This window comes from Topomyia yanbarensis, chromosome 1, assembly GCF_030247195.1.
Source record: "Topomyia yanbarensis strain Yona2022 chromosome 1, ASM3024719v1, whole genome shotgun sequence".
NCBI classification, from domain to species: Eukaryota; Metazoa; Arthropoda; class Insecta; order Diptera; family Culicidae; genus Topomyia; species Topomyia yanbarensis.
In genome coordinates, this window is record NC_080670.1 from 171975083 (window position 1) to 171994064 (window position 18982).

The following is an 18982-nucleotide window of genomic DNA, read 5'->3' on the forward strand; positions in this document are numbered from 1 at the left end:
TAATGGTCTCTGCTATTAGCACGCAACGACACAAACTAATTGAAAGGTCATCCACCTGCCGTGCACAGCTTATAAATGTTGTTTCCTCGGTATTATACCGTCTTTCGAGAATATGCTCTGTCCGTTTCAAACAGTTCAATACGAATGATAACAGAAACAAACCTGTAGCGATCTATATTTAAAACTTTTCATTATTTTAGTATTCTGTTGGTGCATATTGACGGCTCTGGCCGAGATGGACTGGAAATATTTGCTTTTTCGGAGCCGTTTTCGGAAGATTGTTCAAAACTCTGTTTCTTTATTATTGCATGACCAACATTTTCCCACATTTAATACAACATTTCGACAAAATGTCAAAGAAATTGATTAATTCCATTCACTACAGCAAAAGATACTATCGTTTCAAAGCTTACACGGCATTTCTTCTGAAATTTCGAAAACGGGCCCCTATATTGAAAGGTAAGTCGTTAATCATGACAAAAAGATAGGTGTGTAATGTCTGGGACCATAACCCGTGCATCTTGATTATATTGCGGGCTGGCAATTGAAATCTAAGAGATGCCCTTACACGAGTAATATTGTTGTAAACACTTAGGATTATTAATAGTGCGATCTAAAAAGTGATTGATTAAACATCCTACCCAAGCAAAGCTTTAATTACTGGGTTTAATGAGTTATGAACGGCAAATTGGTGGGTAATATATCCAGAAAAACTATTTAATTACCGAACTACTCGCGAAACACAATATTGGGATCAGTTTTTGGGTTGTTTATAGAAGTCATACATACTTCGAAATTTAATGCAACATCGGTGCTCCTTTCCCATTGATTGATGCAAACAGTATAAGGAAAGTTTTTAATGTTCAAAAAACCTACCTCTTGTTTATTTCTAAACTTTCTAAAATCTATTGGTGAGACTGGAAGGATTTATTGTTTTTTCATGTTGAGAAGATTCGTTTATTAGAAACTAAATTTCAACAAGTCAGTAAGTACGTTGATGAATATAAAGGTCGATGCTTCCAAACTTTTCGATCTGGTTAGTATTTGTACTTTTTATGCGGTGTCCGAATGCTAAACATGTATCGGACTAACATTCCTTTCTTCACTAGCCGATCCGGCAGGTGCCAGAATGCAGGGTCGTAGCAGGTACTGGAATGCAATCCAAAAAGATTTCACAATGTTAAACTTCATCTTATTACCAACGTCTTTTTTCAATTGATAGTTTAGCAATATTAATTGATCCTGGTTAGGGTTCGTAGTGCCGACCCATTTTGGCGATAGCCGGTACTGCGGTGCTGAAGCCCCCATTATCGGTAGTACCGGGAAAGTACCGGTACTCGATTTTTTTTTCAAAAGGAGAAACGCTTCAAAGCGAAATTGAATGCTAGAACTGATATCTCATTGCAGCAGAAAGTATTTTTCGAATGCAGCACCTTCTTTTATTTTGAGATCTAGGCCACTTTGAATTCAATAACTGCTAAGCGACTTCAACAGATGGTAAATGTAACATACCCTATTATCAAAAGCAAATCGAAGCGTGAATGAAAATCCGTATACGTTGGTCGGATTTTCTCTTGGCATTATCGGTTTGCTGAAAATTGATTTCGACTTTTATGCAAGTCTCCCAGTTTCCTGTAAACTACGGAGTTTTGCTGATTTTTCCGATCACCAAAAATTACGAATCACTCCATTCGAAGCAGTTTGCTAACTCTAAAATTGTAAGCTACAAAATCGCTGTTCGTTCTTTTATAGATAAAGATTTAAGTTCAAGCCAAATACAGACATGACTTAAACCACAGCCTTATTACGCACCACGCAATGAATATTTGGAACCAATCAGAATGTCGCTAATAAAAAAATCAAAATAAAATAAAATGTGAATGTGAAAATTAGCAGAAGAAAGTTGAAATTTTATTTCGATCAAATAGTGTAGGAATTTAAACATATCGCTCAGTACAACGGGAGTTAGTAATATTTAATTTCTAGAATTATTATGATGATGGCCTCACCGCATTTTCCAACAAAGGCACAAGCTGAACGATTTATCTAGAAGGTAATTTAATATAATTAAAAGCCACCGGGTAGACCGATATTTGGAAACGTCCCGCTATAGATTCTACATATTTGCATATTTTCCATTGAAAATTTTGCATGGTTCCGAAGACACCGGTACTGGTTTTTGTTCAGTACCGGTATTACGGCACCAATAATGGGTCGGAATTCCCGGGATTTTCCGTAACGGTATTATCGGTACCACAACTCTAATCCTGATTAACCCATTATTTCATACGCAAAACCATCTAGCGTTTAATGCGTATTTGCTGGAGAATTTCGCCATATAAGTTGTATTTTTACATCATTACATCTCGAACTTTTTTGGTAAGACAGCTGATGCTTCTTGCCATCTTATTTATATTTTTTATCCGTGTGTAGTTGTGCCAAATTGCGATTAAAAAGTAAGTTTGTTGGAATTAGTGCTAATAATTATATGACAAAACGTTGCCACAGGTGTAAAAGAAGTGTTGTCTATTGGAAAATCCGAAATTTGTAATTTTTTGTTTCCCATAATCTTTGATACCTTTTATTAAGGAAATGAAGATATCACTTCATTTGTGTGGTACTCGGGCTACTTATTCATATTCTTGTCAAGTGCTATATTTCTTGCCTTTCTCACCTTTTGTTTCGTCATCTTAATGCCAATTTGCTCATAATATCCATTATTTTTTTTATTTCTCTAATATATTGTAGTAAGAAAAGTTAAATTTGAATTTTTGCTGCCAGTTAAACGATATATCCGAACTAACACCAAATTGGCGCAAGTTAGATACTAAACCCACAATGTTGCATATTGTAGTACACGAGTCGTTCGTCCATCGAACCTCTCTTGAATAAATTTCTAATGCTATTTTGTCTTTTGCTTTGTTGCTTTCTTGTCGATTATATTGATTCCCATTACCCATACACACGCTTGCGCGAAAACTGAGAAGCACACGGGGGTATATAAAGGCCCACACGGTCATAGAAGCGCATTTGTTCATGGGAAATTACAAACGCACTGGTATACGAGACATACAAACGCTCAAGCACTTCACTATAATATAAACCGGGTCACAAATGCGAATACGCAATTACAATAATCCACGCAAGCCCACGCGCGCGATCTCGAAATGGTAAGAACGCCTTGACGCCTAAGTGGATGTGTTAGCTCTTACCTCTAGTATGTCTTCAGTTGCACTATTTATTTATTTATTTTTTGAGAGTGGAACTGTAGAGCTGGATTCTCGGAAGGGTTCCCTGTCAGAATCATTCACTACAACTGGGGATGAAATGGGAAATGTCACCCATCAAAAACACTGCTTAAGGCCAATTTCAGCGGACCGTGATTCGTGATGTGATATTAATTGTACGGTTCACATGTTGAGATGTGAAAATTTTATGTTCGCGTGGAAACGAGCGTTTATATATTCGCGCTTGACACCATATGTATTTATAAATTTATAAGTGTTAAAACGTTTACTTGATTACCTAGGCGTTTTTGTGTTTGCGAGATTACATGCGTAGCTGTGCGTCGATGATCGCGAAGGGTTCGAACATTTGTATGTTAATCGCGTGGATATTTGAATGTCGCGTGTGTTAGTGTGCATACGTTATTTCTCGTGACTCAATTCAAGTGTATAACCGTGTACCATCTTCCATATTCGCGTAGGCTTTTGAATGTTCGTGCGAACCGCGAGTCTGATGTTTAACGTTGAGTGTACGGTTCAGAAGCTAGAAGCGAATCAGTTCTCCCCATATTATAGTTCACGGTAATCTAACCCTGAAACTTTTTTAGATCGAGGGTAGGAGCTTCAGGACGACACTGATTAGAGGATCTCCTACTTTAGGCCTGAAATCGAGCTTTTTTTAAGGGAATAAATAGTAAAGTATCTACTGAATAGATCTCATTTTTTATCCTGGAGCTGACTTATAAATTTTTGTTTTGAATGCCAGGCTACCTTCAAACGCCATTGATTACATTACTGTTGAAACTGCTGCCAAGTAAGACTTTTCATACAAGTATTGGTTCAATCTAAATATATATATTTTTTTAAATTATTCAATAAACATACCACTATGTTTTCTCGTGTACGATTCGCAAAATTTCCATTGTTCCGTTTTTAAATTCTAATGTGTCCAAAAATGTCGTAAATAAATAAAAACTAACAAATTGTTGCATAAATTTTACAATTCGCAAAATAAAACTCACGAGAAAACATCAGTAGCGGATACAGGGGGTTCGCCCCCTTCCCCGAATTTTTATTAATTTGTTGGAAAATTTTAAATAGCTTGTTTTATGTTAGTTTCAAAACAGTTTGTTTTATATTAGTTTGGAAAACATAGCGGTATGTTTATTGAATAATTAAAAAAATGCGATCGGATTAAATCTTAAAAGACTTGTTCGGCAGCAGTTGTAACATTAATGACGCTTGAAGGTCGCCAATGTTTTTTTCTGGTATACAAATTAAAAGCTTAAAATAAAAATTTTAAATCTGTTTACTACCCATGATCGCATATTTGTCCCGTTTTCTATGGGATTTCCTATCTTTATGGAACAGATTTGCGATCATGGGCAGTTTAGTAGACATTTTCCAATTTATTCCAAAAATAGCGCAATTTCGGGCCTGAAGAATAGACGATCTCATTAATGATTGCGTTGGAACAAACGTTTGTATAATCGCGCTTGAGACCGTGTTTATAAATCCGTAAGTGCTCACGCTCATCGCTGGGCCTTTTTATGATTGCACGACCATGAGCGTGAATGATCACGTTTGTGACCGGGTTTGTATTATCGTGAAAGTCTGGAGCGTTTTTATGTTATTGTACCCATTGTTATTGGGTGTTTGTATGTTGTTTATGCTAGCGCGTTTATTATTTGCGTGTATTAATGCCGTCACATAACCGTGTGGTCGTTTGCACTGCACAGAGTATATTCATTTTGGTTGGTTCAGTTTGATAAGCCAGGAACTAATATCAGAAATTTAATATGCAGGGGAAATACGTATTGTTTGGTCTAATTAGGATAATGGCTGATGTCTCTTGTTATCAACCAATAAGTGATCTCTGATTAAATGGGGATTTTAAAGAGTTAGAGACGGGCATAAGTATTTTTTTACTAAGATGTGACGGGTTGGTACTGGGCTTGTGGCCTTTGTCTGGCATGGTCCATTCTCGTTGGTACGGATATTTTCATGACGGGTTGATGGACGTATGTTCCTACTTACGAGTGAATTGATCACTTTGCTTAAGTGGGGACACATGTGGGCCCCCCTAGCTGTCGACTCTTTTGACCGTGGGTATGTTGGTTGGTTCAGTGAAGGATGGGAGAATGATGATTATTTTTTGCGAGATTAGTGTGATTTGTTCGAGGTGATTGCTCAGTGGTTCAAATGTGCATTCGGTTGGAGCAGATTGAGTCGTTCGAAGAATTGATCGTCTCCGAGAGCAGAGGCGAATATCACAAGTATATAATGGAGATTAAAATAATTGCCACTATTCGAGCATATTTTAGTAGAGTACATCATAACAACTACCAATATCGACTAGACCAGCCCAAGGAGTATTAAATTGTGTTGCAAGGTTGAGTAGAGATATATAGTGCAGTGAAAAGAGGGGACGAGCATAGCGTAGTTGGTAAATCGATTGCCTTATACGCAGGTCAGCTGGGTTCGATTCCCAACCTCCGCACATAGGGTTAGAGATTTTTCTAATGAGTTTTCTCTAACCCGAAAAAGAGGCGAATGACCCTAAGGTTAAAACCTATACAATAAAAAAAAGTGAAATAGTATATGCGAGTAAGGACCAATACTGTTAGCATATTTTATCTTATTTATTTATAGTCGATTGATCCGCTTCAGACCTACGAGACGAAAGCGGAAAATAGGAACAAGACAGAAGCGGTTTCAATTCGAAATTTGTTTAATCTAGAAAATGACGACTCAAACGCACTAACTGGAGAACATTTTATAACAAACCAGAGGACACGATTACACACTTTTTGAGACAAATATATGTAAAAATTTCTCCTCCGCCTGAAGAACGGTGTGTATATGGCAGACAGTCGCCACTTCGTCCGATTTAGCAAGATATGTCTCGCGGGACGGACCAAGAACTATGGGCATGCCTTCAGTTATACTACATTCACACTACAGAGTTAAAATATGTTGTAATAATTGGCAACAAGAAAAACGTCATCAAGATAGCGTTAAAACACGTTTTAACTCGTAGTGTGAACGTAATATTAAGGGTTCAAATCGTCCCTTGCCTAATCTAGAATTATGCCGCTACACTCGCCTGTTGAAGTTGACTATTGTTATACGAGGCCAATATTGAACAAACTCTCGTCTCAGTCCTGGCGCAACGATGCGTAATCAGGAGAGCAATTTTTTCCTTAAAACAGGCTTTATAGTAACCTGACGATTGAATGTTTAAAGCCGCCAATTGATCACATAATGAACGCTTGCCACATGGACATCATCTTGGTAAACATCAGTAGTATAGTATAATTTTTTATACTCCGATGTTCTGGAAGAGCAAAAAAACTTAAACAAGAAAAAGAACTCAACGAGTTGTTTGTTCCAACACTGAACAAAAAATTGAATCAAACAAAAGCCTCTCAAAATGCTATCACGTAGAAAATAACCATATTTTTTTACTTTCTATATTTACAGTTATTTCCCGCACCAGAGTGAACCACTTGCGATAACAATTGAAACCTAAACTACTAAAATAATTGCGGTTACTACAAACGCCCACAAGGACCACTATCTAAGTTTGCGCCGACAAAAGAGAAGAGAGGCACATTGGTGCGTGTGAGATAACTGCAGTAAGAGCAGAACGGTTATTAGAAAGGAAATACCGTTACAAAGCAGCAGTCATCTTCCCTCGTTTGAGCCTTCGAAAAACCGAAAAATACCGGTACGCTCCCGCGCGTGCGCGAGGTAGTTACAGAGGTTGTTTTGCTGCACGATTTGGTAAACAAGTTGTTTTTGATACGGGTGTGTAAATAATCCGACAGTGAACAATAATAAGCAAAAGAAGAGGCGGGAAGCGCTTTGCATTGTTGAAAAAAAAATATTGCGCCAGTTGTCATCGCAACGCCGCTGGACGAAGAGTGAGTAAGTGAGCTTTTGTGTCAAGTGCCACCTATGCAATCCCTGCGATTAACGGTGAGGTGTGAATAAAATTTTGAAATTCCGGAAAATCGGACCGAACCAGCTTTTGGTCCAGAAATCGATGATAAGTGGTAAATTGTGAAATCAATGCAATGGGTGTAGCTTTCAACTTCGACTTCTGGTCCAATCCGGACGAAGTGACTGAGGTGACATTTTTTCTGCCGAATGGAGTTCTGATTATACTGAAGTATTCGATTTACGCTACGCTGCAGGATCTAAAGACGGTAAGTTTTTCTTCTTCGTATACTTCTTACTAAGTTAAGAATAGCTTAGGACTCCGTAGACTGATAATTTCTGCTTGGTCAACCTATGATCTTCGACCTTGTTTACCTTACATGCTAATTCGAATTTGACCTTCATTACTGAACAAAAGATTTGCGAGAAGGTGCAAACCGTTATCTTGAGGAAAGTGTGTGTGTGCGAACCACACACTTTTTAGTGCATGATTGATGGTGAGTAGTGGCAACTCATCAAAACAGATCTGATTCGCCATTTAATTTCGGAGACTGTGAATACGTCCTTGGTAGATTGTCAACAAAAACAAACCTTGTAATGTTCGAACCCCTAATGGTCTATTTATCAAATCAGAGCTGGCTTACTAGGAACTGTTTTTGAACAACGTTGGGTCGCCAGTATAGTATTCCACCTTTCGAGCGAGAATTCTATTTAATTTATAAAGCCGTTTAACCCTTCATGGATGAACAAATAAGTGAAAATGCACGATTAACCATCAAAATAACAGCACTTATACTAATCGATTTCATGTCCGGAATCTCAACTAAAAGGTCAAATTAAACTATTTTCAACCGATCTACCTACCTTGTTTCGCTTAGCATGAGTCAGTCCAGTCGCTGTATACCGATGACTGATGACGCACTCCGGTTTTCTTAGTACGGCATCGTCGTCGTATGTAGGACATACGAATGATGGCATCGAAATTTACTTGGAAATCCAACAAAACAACATTCCACACACATATGTTGTTAGGTATTTCCGAGCGGCGGCTGCAGTGCGTGCGCACAAGCAATCAAAACAACCCCAACGGCACATGCATTTACGCGACATCGTTCGTCTTTTCATGTGCTAATGGAATGAATGGGTCTCTGCCGCTCTTCCAAAGATTGGTACTGGCTGAGTGAGTCGTCGTAGCGAACGAACGAGCGCCAGAGCGAGTTCAAGTGGGAGGTTTATTCACACTTTACTACAACCGCCAGCATCATCATCATCATCATCCATCATCATCGTCATCGTCATGAATGAGTCAAACACCTTAAAGGTTGCCTTCACGTTTGCGGTACTGGCGGTCATGTGCCTTTGTTTTTCATTCATTTACATCATCCACATCGAGAAATAGTTGCTGAAGCTGGCAAACATCGCTGGCGCTGTTTTCCCTAGACTTGGGTACCAGCTCCTAGTGAGCGAAAATATTATTATGAAAATATGTCATTACACACAGATCAAGGTGTTAGTGTTCCATCTGGCATTGTTTTGTTTGTACGATTTGTGAAGGCGGGACATATAATTCGCAAAACTTGATACCTCGTTAATATTCTGGGGAAAATAAATTAAATGTTTCGTTTGTTATTGCTTTTCACTGGAAACCGTAGGGGTATGTTTAATGTAGGACACAGTTTTACTGACCGTGATTCTAGCGTTTCCATTTCCCGACAGTTTTCAGCTTCCCAGGATTGGCGAAATAGAATCTCTCGAAATGATTTATTATCGCACATGATGCTATAGGGGAAAGTACGCTGTTATGGAAACTGCATGTGCGAGTCGAATTTGTAGTGACACCTTTCGGTGTCCGTCTTCATCTACTTTCCCCTTAGGATATATTGCAATGAATTGTCTGAACTTGTTCGAACTGGTTCGTGAACTGAACGCGCAAAACATATATGAAACTGTCATTTGCTACATAAATCATCACAATTCCGCGAGCTTAAATATTATTACGTTTTGCCCTCGCGGTGAATGGCCTTCTTCTTCTGCTTTGGCTGTTTGAAAAAAAAACCGAAAAGCGGTACATCGATTGTGCTACGTTGTCGGTGAGTTATCCAGTCTAGACAGTCATAAAACTCATCCCTCAAATCATCGTTTTCTTGTCGTTTGTTGGCTCGGAGACGTTGATCAACCTATAATTGAAGAGCTTGCCATTTATTCTCGAAAGAGGGATACGGTCACAAAAAGGTTCCCTACTTTGGCCGCATCCTATTCAGACAATACATTTAGACTGCTTCTGGTAAAAGGTCTTGATTTGATAATTACCCAATTGTATGCAATGAGATTCAATAGACTATAGACTTTACCAGCTGAGTTCGAAACTAAATATCAAAGTTTGTCCGACTTCGGGAACATTACCAATTATGTTGGATGATTGATTATGTTGGATATTGAAGTTTCTTAACCTGAGCGAATGTCTGTCTGTCAGATCTTGCTGACGCTGATTGCTGCTGCGTGTTAAGATCCTTTTCCTTGGCGGTGAAACATTAGCTGGCTTATCCGTCGCAGTTTGGGGGTCATTCAGTCTGCTTCATCTCGCGTTATCGTTCACGTGATCAGCGTTGTTTGCTTATAGGTTACGCTATCCTTCGGTGATTTGCATTCAATGGTCATGTAAGAAGGTAGTGGTTTAGTCACTCGCATTCTTAAAAAACGAACGTCGTTGGGAATATCAGTGAAAAAAATTATCCAAGTGTCATTCGTTTCCGTATTGTGATATTATTCGTTTGATGTAATCTTCCTTAGTATGCGATGCCAGATCATGGATACGAACTTCCACCATGTCATTTTCCATATATACGGGGATCTTGATTCTGATGTTATCTCATTCGACCTTGAATTGCATGTTGTTTTTTGCAATGAAGTTTTATGCCTGTGCCAAACTTCTAAACGTGATCAAAACACAGCTCTTGACGTAAATGTACATAATTTCCGCTACTTCCATTTTAAGTTTAACTAGTTGTTCAACCTCCTGAACTATGGGTCTAATACAAGTTTTATTAAAGTCGATCGAAATTGTGTTATCCCGTAGCACGGGCACTTTTGTTTCTTTTGGCAGACTCATTCCACAGCGCAGACGGAGGCAACGATACAATAGTGTTTGTGCACTGGATACAGAACAAAGCGCTGACTTGCTTCACTGATGCCTACAGCATAGCATAGAGGTCAGAAGATAGATTGTTGTTCTTTAGTATTGTTATTCACCAGACGCCAATCCCGTACAGTATTGCCATCTAGTGTTTTTTATAATTTGACACAATTGGGAATACTGTTACAACAGAACGGAGCAAAAAATACTCTTGATAGTTCGTAAAGAGCATACGAGCCATGCTCATCCAAAAACGTCTGATGTATCTGCAACAGCCGCCTTACAGAAGAATACCTGTTGGTTAATTACTGAAATTCTAAAATTTGCGAACATACCACCAGCTGCACTTCTCCGCCAAGGAGATTCTCGCAAATGATCCGATAAACAAGTAAACGCTTGTGTTAGTGCTAAAAATAGCGGACTCTACGATCAATGGTGGGATCAACGTCAAGAAGGCTCTAACTGCAACCAGCAAAGCCCCTTTATCAGCCTTGATCTGTGAACGGTTCTTCAAGCACAGGGGAACCACCAGCGATAAGGGGAAACCTAGCCTAACTCGATCAGAAACACATAACAGAAATATTTCAAAACTATACCTCGCATTGTTACTTGCTATAAATTTTTGTTATTTTAACTACTAACGAGACCTAATTTATAACACAATATGTTACAGAAATTGTGTTCTGTTATAATCTTGTTATACACATCAGTGTCGAAATCTACGAGGGCCCCGCCACATCCACCGTTCTTCGAGACGACTGGGATTTTCAAACGCTTTGCTTCCGACAGCGATCGCTTCGCTGTTTTGTCTTTCAGGTAGTGCTCCTTAATGAAGACCGCAACTTCCGGTAAACATGTATTCTTCCTCGTTGATCGCAAGTTGCGCACAAAAGATCGGCTTTAACAATTCTTTCTGACTGATTGTCAGCCACAAGAGAACCTTCTCTTTTGAAGCTTCGCGTGGGAGACGTACTTTACGTCGTTGTTCATCTCCTTCCTAGGAAACGTGAAATAGTCAGTCCCCTGCCAGTTATTGACGTTGAGCGTCAGGTATGTCTCGTCGTCCATGATCACAACCCGGGAAGAAAAATCCTCGACGAGTACCTTCAGTCTTTGCTTTCGGGTGGCCGCTTCCTCATGACGATGATCATGGTGGCTGAATACTTCTTTACCGTCTGGCCACCTTACCCTCCGTCTTCCACTACAGCGCTTGCTGCACCTTCCGGTCACGCAAAATCGTCGAACGGCCGGAACACGCCTTGCACTCGATCCTGCCACCTTTCTCCAGGAGTGGAGCAGGTGGTAATTGCGTATGGAAGACGTGGAATCCCTAATCCACACAGTAGCAACCATCTACCAATCGGTTCAGGGCCGGTGAGGTCATACGAATATATTAAATGTTTCGAATGACCTCACATAAAATATTGATTGAAAGAGCTACGCGCCCGCGATATTCGGTGATTCTAGACACCACGATTCAAGCTCACGCTAAATTCGTACTAGACGCCGGAGACGATCTTTTATCCTATTATGGGACAAGAATGTATGACTCCGGATATAAAGAATACCTGAAGATCGAAATGGCCGGCGATTTCATAAAGTACACGGCGTTGGACAAGACAATAAATAGCTCGATGACAGTCGAAAAGCGCGTTTTGGAGCTGGTTCGTCGGCGAATTATCGAGAGAAATATCGATGAGCATTTTTTGGGGTACTGCCCGACGTATGTACCGCACAAAAAACCTATCGCATTGCAGGATCTACCAGATACAAATTCAATTTGTTTGGTCCAGAATCTGACTGAAATTCCTTGATGGTAACATTGTCTCTCAGGATTGGAGGCAACTAAAGGCCATCGTTATTCCGAAATCAGGAAAACAATTCTCCGATCACAACTCGTATCGACCAATTGCAATACTTTTGTGTATTCGGAAGTTTGCCTATTTCGCCCCAACAATTGGGTCAAAGCAAATGGCTTAATATTAGATAGATAATTTTACTTTCGCGAAATCAAAAGGACGAACTATTGCCTTGCGTTGCACTTAATGAAATTCTAATTCTAAGCTGCACCAGAATAGTCTTTTAACGATTTTAAACAACTTCAGCTTCTATTAATGAGTGTAACGATCAATTTAGTCTTGACATTCAAAGATCTTGGGATTTGGTTTGACTCTAGAAATACGTGGGGATGTCTGTATATAGTACCTGTATCTAGTATCTGGGGATGTGGGCATCTAAAACAGAAATGCTAATATATGGTCAATTTTCTTATGACAATAACTGGAACATGGCGAAGTGCCTACCAAGGAGATCTGATCATTCAGTTGTGTTGCGAACATACTCATCACACTGTAAAGAATCCAGTATCGTTGTTCGTGTATTGTTGTGGGTTGCATGCACTCAACCCATACGATGAGTCTCGAAATACTGGCGGGTAATATCCCACTGAAAAATCGACTTGGAGTCTTATATCGATTGCTCATCCAATGCAATATCTCGAACCCACTGGTGATAGAGAATTTCGAGAGGCATGTCGACATTGCTCAGACCCATTTTATATCCGCATACTTTGACTACATGGCACAGAACTCCAATCCTTCTGCATATAATCCCAACCGTATCATTCTGATTCAACTGTGTTCTTTGACACATACATGAAGGAAGAGATTCATGAAACCTTGGACCACCTATACCCACTAATGTTCCCAAAGTCTTTTATATAACAGCCGTGTGGCATCCAGTGGTGGCTGAAATCTTTTGCAGTATTTCAGCAAAGAAGTGACCCACAGGGTTTCTGTTTCCTATGTCGTAAGAGGCGACTAACAACAGTTGTGCTGTCAAATGGTGAGATAACATCGTACTCACAAGTTTGCTATCTCATGCCTTCACGTGAGTCTATCGATGACATTTGATCGTTGACCGGCGTCGGCTGGGTGCTAACAGCCTTCTACTGTAGCATCGGAATGAAAGGGTGCCAACTGACGGGCCTCAAAACCCGTACCGTTAAATTTATACCCCAATCTAAGGTGTGACGAGACCCGTGCCGAGGGATGAATGGCGGGGGAGGGGGCGGCATCAACGCTTCGAACCCCAACTTTACGTAAAACAAGGACTGGGATCCAAAGTGTTGACAAATACCAAGCCGTGCACGGAGCCTGTGGGGCACCAGGGCGCACCCCACACTATTTTTGCCCTTACCCTGTCTAGCGGGGCTCTGACAGGGTTGACTTCTTTTCCCTAGCTATTCGTGGGCATAAAACGGAAAACACTAAGAACACTGTAAACATAAGTTTGGCGATGGAGGTGGTGAACCCCTTTGCCAAAGGGGGTTTGGCGAAGTCTCCTCCCAGAGAGGGGGGGAGGACAGCGGAGCGACGGTGGCTGCAACCAACAGCACCAGAGTCTCTAGTGGTGATAGGGGATAGCCCTATCAACACGCTCGGCGGGTCACTACCCGCGATGCGGGTGGTAGTCAAGCAACTCGATATCATCGAGTTTACAAGCGGAAAGCAGAACATCAGCAAGGAACTGAAACAGAACCCGCTGGAGCTCCGCCAGGCTGTTCGAGCCGCAATACAAGAACAGGACGCTTATATCAGGCGTATGGCGGGAAGAGAGACGGCCGATAAAGGCGCCTAAACTGAGGCCTTCACCTTCCTTGGAGGAGGTACTATGGCCTACGAGGCGACTTATTTCGCCTTGACGGCCAAAGAGTGCAAGACTGCGCTTAAGCCGAAGCGGCCCAGGCAGTCACCAGGCGAAGGTGCACAAAACAACGCCAAACGACGTGCAATTACAAAGGTCAAACGTCGTTTGAACGGTGCAGACCGGGGTGCAAAGGATCCCGAAACGCGTCGACCCGAGAAGGTGACTTGAAGGCAAAAGGCACCAACCGGGCGCAAAGTGCCGGACCACAAGTGGTACCAACCAGCAGGTGCCATCAGCACAAGGACGCGAAAATCCCTGGCAGCTGATCAGCAGGGATAAGCGGAAGTCAAACGCACCTAGACCCGCAAAGGTCAAGGGCAGAGGAGAGACTCTGTTGGTGAAAACCGACAATGACAAGTATGTCGACGTCCTCAAATCGATGTAGGCGGTCGAAAGCCTCTCGGCTCTAGGACAGGATGTGCGTTAGACGTACCAAGACCGGCGAAATGATCTTGGTGCTGAAACGAGGTGCGCAAACTGGTGGGGCGGCGTACAAGAAGTTGACTCAAGAGGTCTTGGATGACGGTGCTCAGGTGAGGTCGTTGGGTGCGGAAGGGACCCTCCAAAACAAGCAACTGGATGAGGTTACGAACGCAGACGACGTCGTCGCTGTCGTCATGGAGCAGTGTGGCGCAGAGTTTGAGCAGACCTCTGTACGCCTAAGAGTGGGACACGCTGGTAGCCTATTTCAGGCTATCGGTTGCGGAACCCAAAAAGGCAATCGAGTGAGGGAAGCTGAAGATCGGCTGGTCAGCATGCCCAGTAAGCATACCCCAGCCGCCTTCAGTGGACAGATGCTATCTGTGTATAGAGTCCGGCCAAAAGTCATGCGACTACAAGGGTCCAGACAGAAGTAAGTTGTGTCGTCGCTGTGGTGAGGAGGGACACAAGTTGCAGAAATGCGATACGGTACCAAAATGCCTTATTTGCGCCAGTAAGAAGCAAAACCGTAATTCGTGTCCCTTCGGTGTAAGCCAGTAAGAAGAAGCCGTGCAAGTAACACAGCTGAATCTTAACAACTGTGCATCTGCCCAGTGGAGTGGGCCAGCCGCTGTACAAATAGCAGGGGCCAAGCGCTACTGGAGGCGCTTGCGAAACTAGACGCAGTGTTAGTCAATGATGGTTCCACTAGCACATTCCGTAGGAATGAGGTCGAGTCATGCATTGACGTAACGTTTGTCAGCCCGGGTCTGGTTCCAGGCATGGACTAGAGGGTAGACGGCTACACCCAGCAATTCGCTTAAGGATCAACTATGGTGTGCAGCATCCGAGGGCGGGTGATCCCTGCCAGGTACGCGGGTGGAAGATCAACAACTTCGACAGCGAAGCTTTCACCGCGGCCTTGGGACAGGAGGCCAACTTAGCCTATCAACTTAGTGATAAAGACCGCCGAGATAGCGATCCAACGGAAATGACGAGGTGTTCGATACTGTGCGTTAGTGACACTTGATGTGAAGAACGCATTCAACAGCGTAAGCTGGGATGCCATCGCGCTCTCGTTACACCGGCTTAGCCTGCCGATGGGTCTGTGCCGGATCTTGGAAAGCTACTTTCAGAACCGTGTGGCATGGCTGCAATATTTCTAACATCGTTAGTTGTAACTTTAGAAGAGCCGACTATAACAGCATTGTTGACTTCCTGTCGAATAATCACTGGAACGAAATTCTCGACAATGATGATGTCAACGTTGTAGTTCAGACCCTTTTCCAATATTATGAGCTATGCTATCGATTGCTATTAAGTCAAAAGATGCGGCCTTTAATCTAGGCCTAGGTGCCTGTGCCGTGGCAAACTATCCAGTTGAGACGATTAAAAGCGACTAAAAGAGCTGATCGGAGAAGTACTCAAAGTTCGGGGGCTACGTGCTGCGACAACATTACGTGCATGTTAACCGAGTGCATGGAAAGAAATTTATGCGTTGTCATGCCAATTACTTGCGAAACGTCCAACGTAAGTTGAAGTTCAAACCTAAAACATTCTGGAAGCATGTAAATGAGCAAAGTAAAGAATCCGGGTTGCCTTCAACGATGGGCTATGGAGGGCGTATGAGCTCTATGTGACAGGAGATTTGCCTACTATTCTCTGAAAAACTCGCTAGTATTTTTTCCAATGAGAAACTAACACCGACCCAGGTTTTATGTACGGAACTTAATGTACCTTAATGTACCAGTCTTTAAACTCTATCAACATCGGCAATAATATGGTATAACTGGCGATTGGTAAAGTTAAGGCTCCAACCTCGGCAGGCCCAGATGATGTACCAACTATTATTCATAAAAAATGTTCTGTCGATCTAATTGAACCTAGTTTGTTTCATTTGTCACTAACAACTGAAGTATTTCTCGACCTCCGAAAATCCTCTTTCATGTTTTCAGTTCACAAAAAGGCGAAAATTAAGTTGACAACTACTGTGATATTACAACGCTAAGCGCAGTTCCTAAGCTGTTAGAAATGATTGTGTTGGAACTCATTTTAGTCACAGCAAACAGTATATCTCCGAGACTCAACATTGACCATGTTCGATGGCCTTCAAACTGATGTAATCTATAAGGACCTTTAAACTATTTTCGATAAGATTAATCACGCTATTGCAGATAGACTTGGCTTTGGTATTAATATTCTTCATTAGATGCAATCGCATCTCGGTAATCGTCGTCTAGCTGTCAAAATAGGTGATTGTGTACCCGAATAGTTCTACGTTTCTTCTGGTATTACGCAAGGCAGCCACCTCAATGCTTTGATTGTTCACCTGTATTTGAACGACGTTAACTTTTGTTTAGAAGAACGACGGATGTCATTTGCTGATGACATCAAGTTATACCACAGAATCGGTAATACTGATGACGCAGCTTTGCTTCAACGCCAACTGGTAACCTTTGCGGAGTAGTGCAAAATCAACCGAATGACCCTAAAACCTATGAAATGCACAGTGATTACGTTCTCGAGGAAAAAATGCCAATTCGATTCGAATATTGACTACCAGAATTCACGATTGACAGAGCGATTTGTGTCAAAGATCTTGGAGTTTTTTTTGCAATGAGAAACTATTGCCCCAAAGGCACTACGCTGTTTGGGGCGCGTAATTAGAATATCTAAGCACTTTTCAGATACTTACTACTTGAAATCTCTCTAACGCTCTATTGCTTACTTTTTTGATCAACGCTCGAATATTGTTTAGTTGTCTGATATCCCATCGCTTTTCTCCATCCATCTTCTCCAAGCTTGTGTGCACTCCAGCTAACGGAGTTGGAAGGTAAGAGTTTCCGGATGAGGATATCTGCAGTGAAAAAATTGCATGAGTAGTCTGTTCGACAACCTCACCTTAAACCTGAAAATTGCTTCTCTGGAGTACAATTGAATAAGAGTTTTAATAATGTTGATCCCATAGTGTTTCGTAATTTGACCATTACATTACAGGTAAACCAATTTCCCGCGTTCTGATTCTGAACATTAGTCACACTTTCAAACTATAATCCAGCAATCGATCCAGTACGGTGACTCCCAATACAGGTCATCGCGTGTACGACGAAGGCGTAAACAAATATTGGCGAGTAAATATACGCCTATATGAATGAGTAGGTAACGTAAAGTTCGAAATAGGCTATCCATCAGTTCATCCACACGAGGCCGGATAAAAATAAAGCAAAAGTCGATCATAATGGTGTTGTTTGTTTGGCTGCCAGCACTATATATGTAGCTAGGTAGGTAGGTGTGTGCAATAGTGTGCCGCTAGCACGTTGTTGTTTACTGGCGTGCGATACGTCGACCTGAACGTGGATTGATCCTCGGAAAGTGAAGTTGTGTGACCTTTTCTAGATCATGCGTAGATAGAGCCGGATTTATGTAGGTCGATGACTCTTTTGTTCTAGTCGTCGTTAGAATGCTCGTACGAAAACTTTTTTTAACGAAGAGGAGTTTTGCTTCGTGGCATGTTTTGCCTAAATTAGATGCAACAACTGATATCACATTTAGTTGACTTATTTCTATCCATGATGGTTGCTAATTTTTTCGAAGAAATATTAACGTATTGTTTGCTCATTCAAATAAACTACGCGTGCATTATTGATATCAATATACCAAAATATTAATAACTACCATGCATAGTTAAGCTAAAATAACCTTTTGTTGTTCTTTAAAAAACTCTATGATTATTATTATTACATTATTTGCATTATCTACTCAATAAAAATCGATGCGCACGTCGTGAAATTATTATCTTCTACTGCTACAACAATTGCCCGATGTTCGGATTTGTCGATACGACACGCTAATGAATACTAACCGAGTCGCATCGGTATTCACCAAAATGTTTACCCTTAGTGAGAAACATAGCCAAGAGACATTATCGTCAGAATCATGTCCATTCATGAAATTTATGTTAGGGTAAAGTTAAGGTGTCTTCGAGTATCTCGTTATCTATAAACAAAACTGTAATATTTACAACGTTATTTATTTTCTTCTTGTTCAATTATCTAATTACAGGACGTATGGGAGGAAGCGGAACGCTACCCACTGTACTGCCATCTGGGCGACAAGTCGATGTACTTTTTCAGCACCATGAGCAGCGCCAACAACAACAGCTATGAGCTGAGCGACGAAACCAAACGGCTTATCGATGTGGCACCGGTGTTTTGCATGTTCCGTTTCGTGGAGAAGCAGGTGTCGGTAAACAACAAACTGATCAACAACATTACCACGCTGCTCGGGAAGACTCTGTCGGAGAAAACGTTGAAAAATCCGGAAGTGAACGACTTTCGAACGAAGATGTGTTACCTTGGAGAGGAAATAGCTACTAAGCGTGCCACAATGAACCTTATGGAGCGGATCATCTACCAGTATCCTCCGAAGCTAGTCAACAGTGCGCATATTCCGGAGTTGGTGAAGAAGCGAATAACTAACGGGGACATTTGTGTAGTTGCAAAGAGCGCCGACATGCAGGTAATTGTTACTTCCCAATTCATGGATCTACGACAAA

General features: G+C 41.4%; 1 protein-coding gene across 5 annotated transcripts in view; it reads left to right on the forward strand.

The window, feature by feature from the left end:
- The window catches only part of LOC131681439 (phosphatidylinositol 4,5-bisphosphate 3-kinase catalytic subunit beta isoform), a 45377-nt gene that overhangs the window by 20610 nt on the left and 5785 nt on the right, over nt 1-18982 (forward strand). For all 5 annotated transcript variants that reach the window (XM_058962237.1, XM_058962243.1, XM_058962267.1 and 2 more), the window contains exons 2-3: nt 6708-7435; nt 18490-18945. In XM_058962237.1, coding sequence (XP_058818220.1) covers nt 7304-7435; nt 18490-18945 — 588 coding nt within the window. In that variant the 5' untranslated portion in view covers nt 6708-7303. The remainder of the gene's footprint in view (nt 1-6707; nt 7436-18489; nt 18946-18982) is intronic.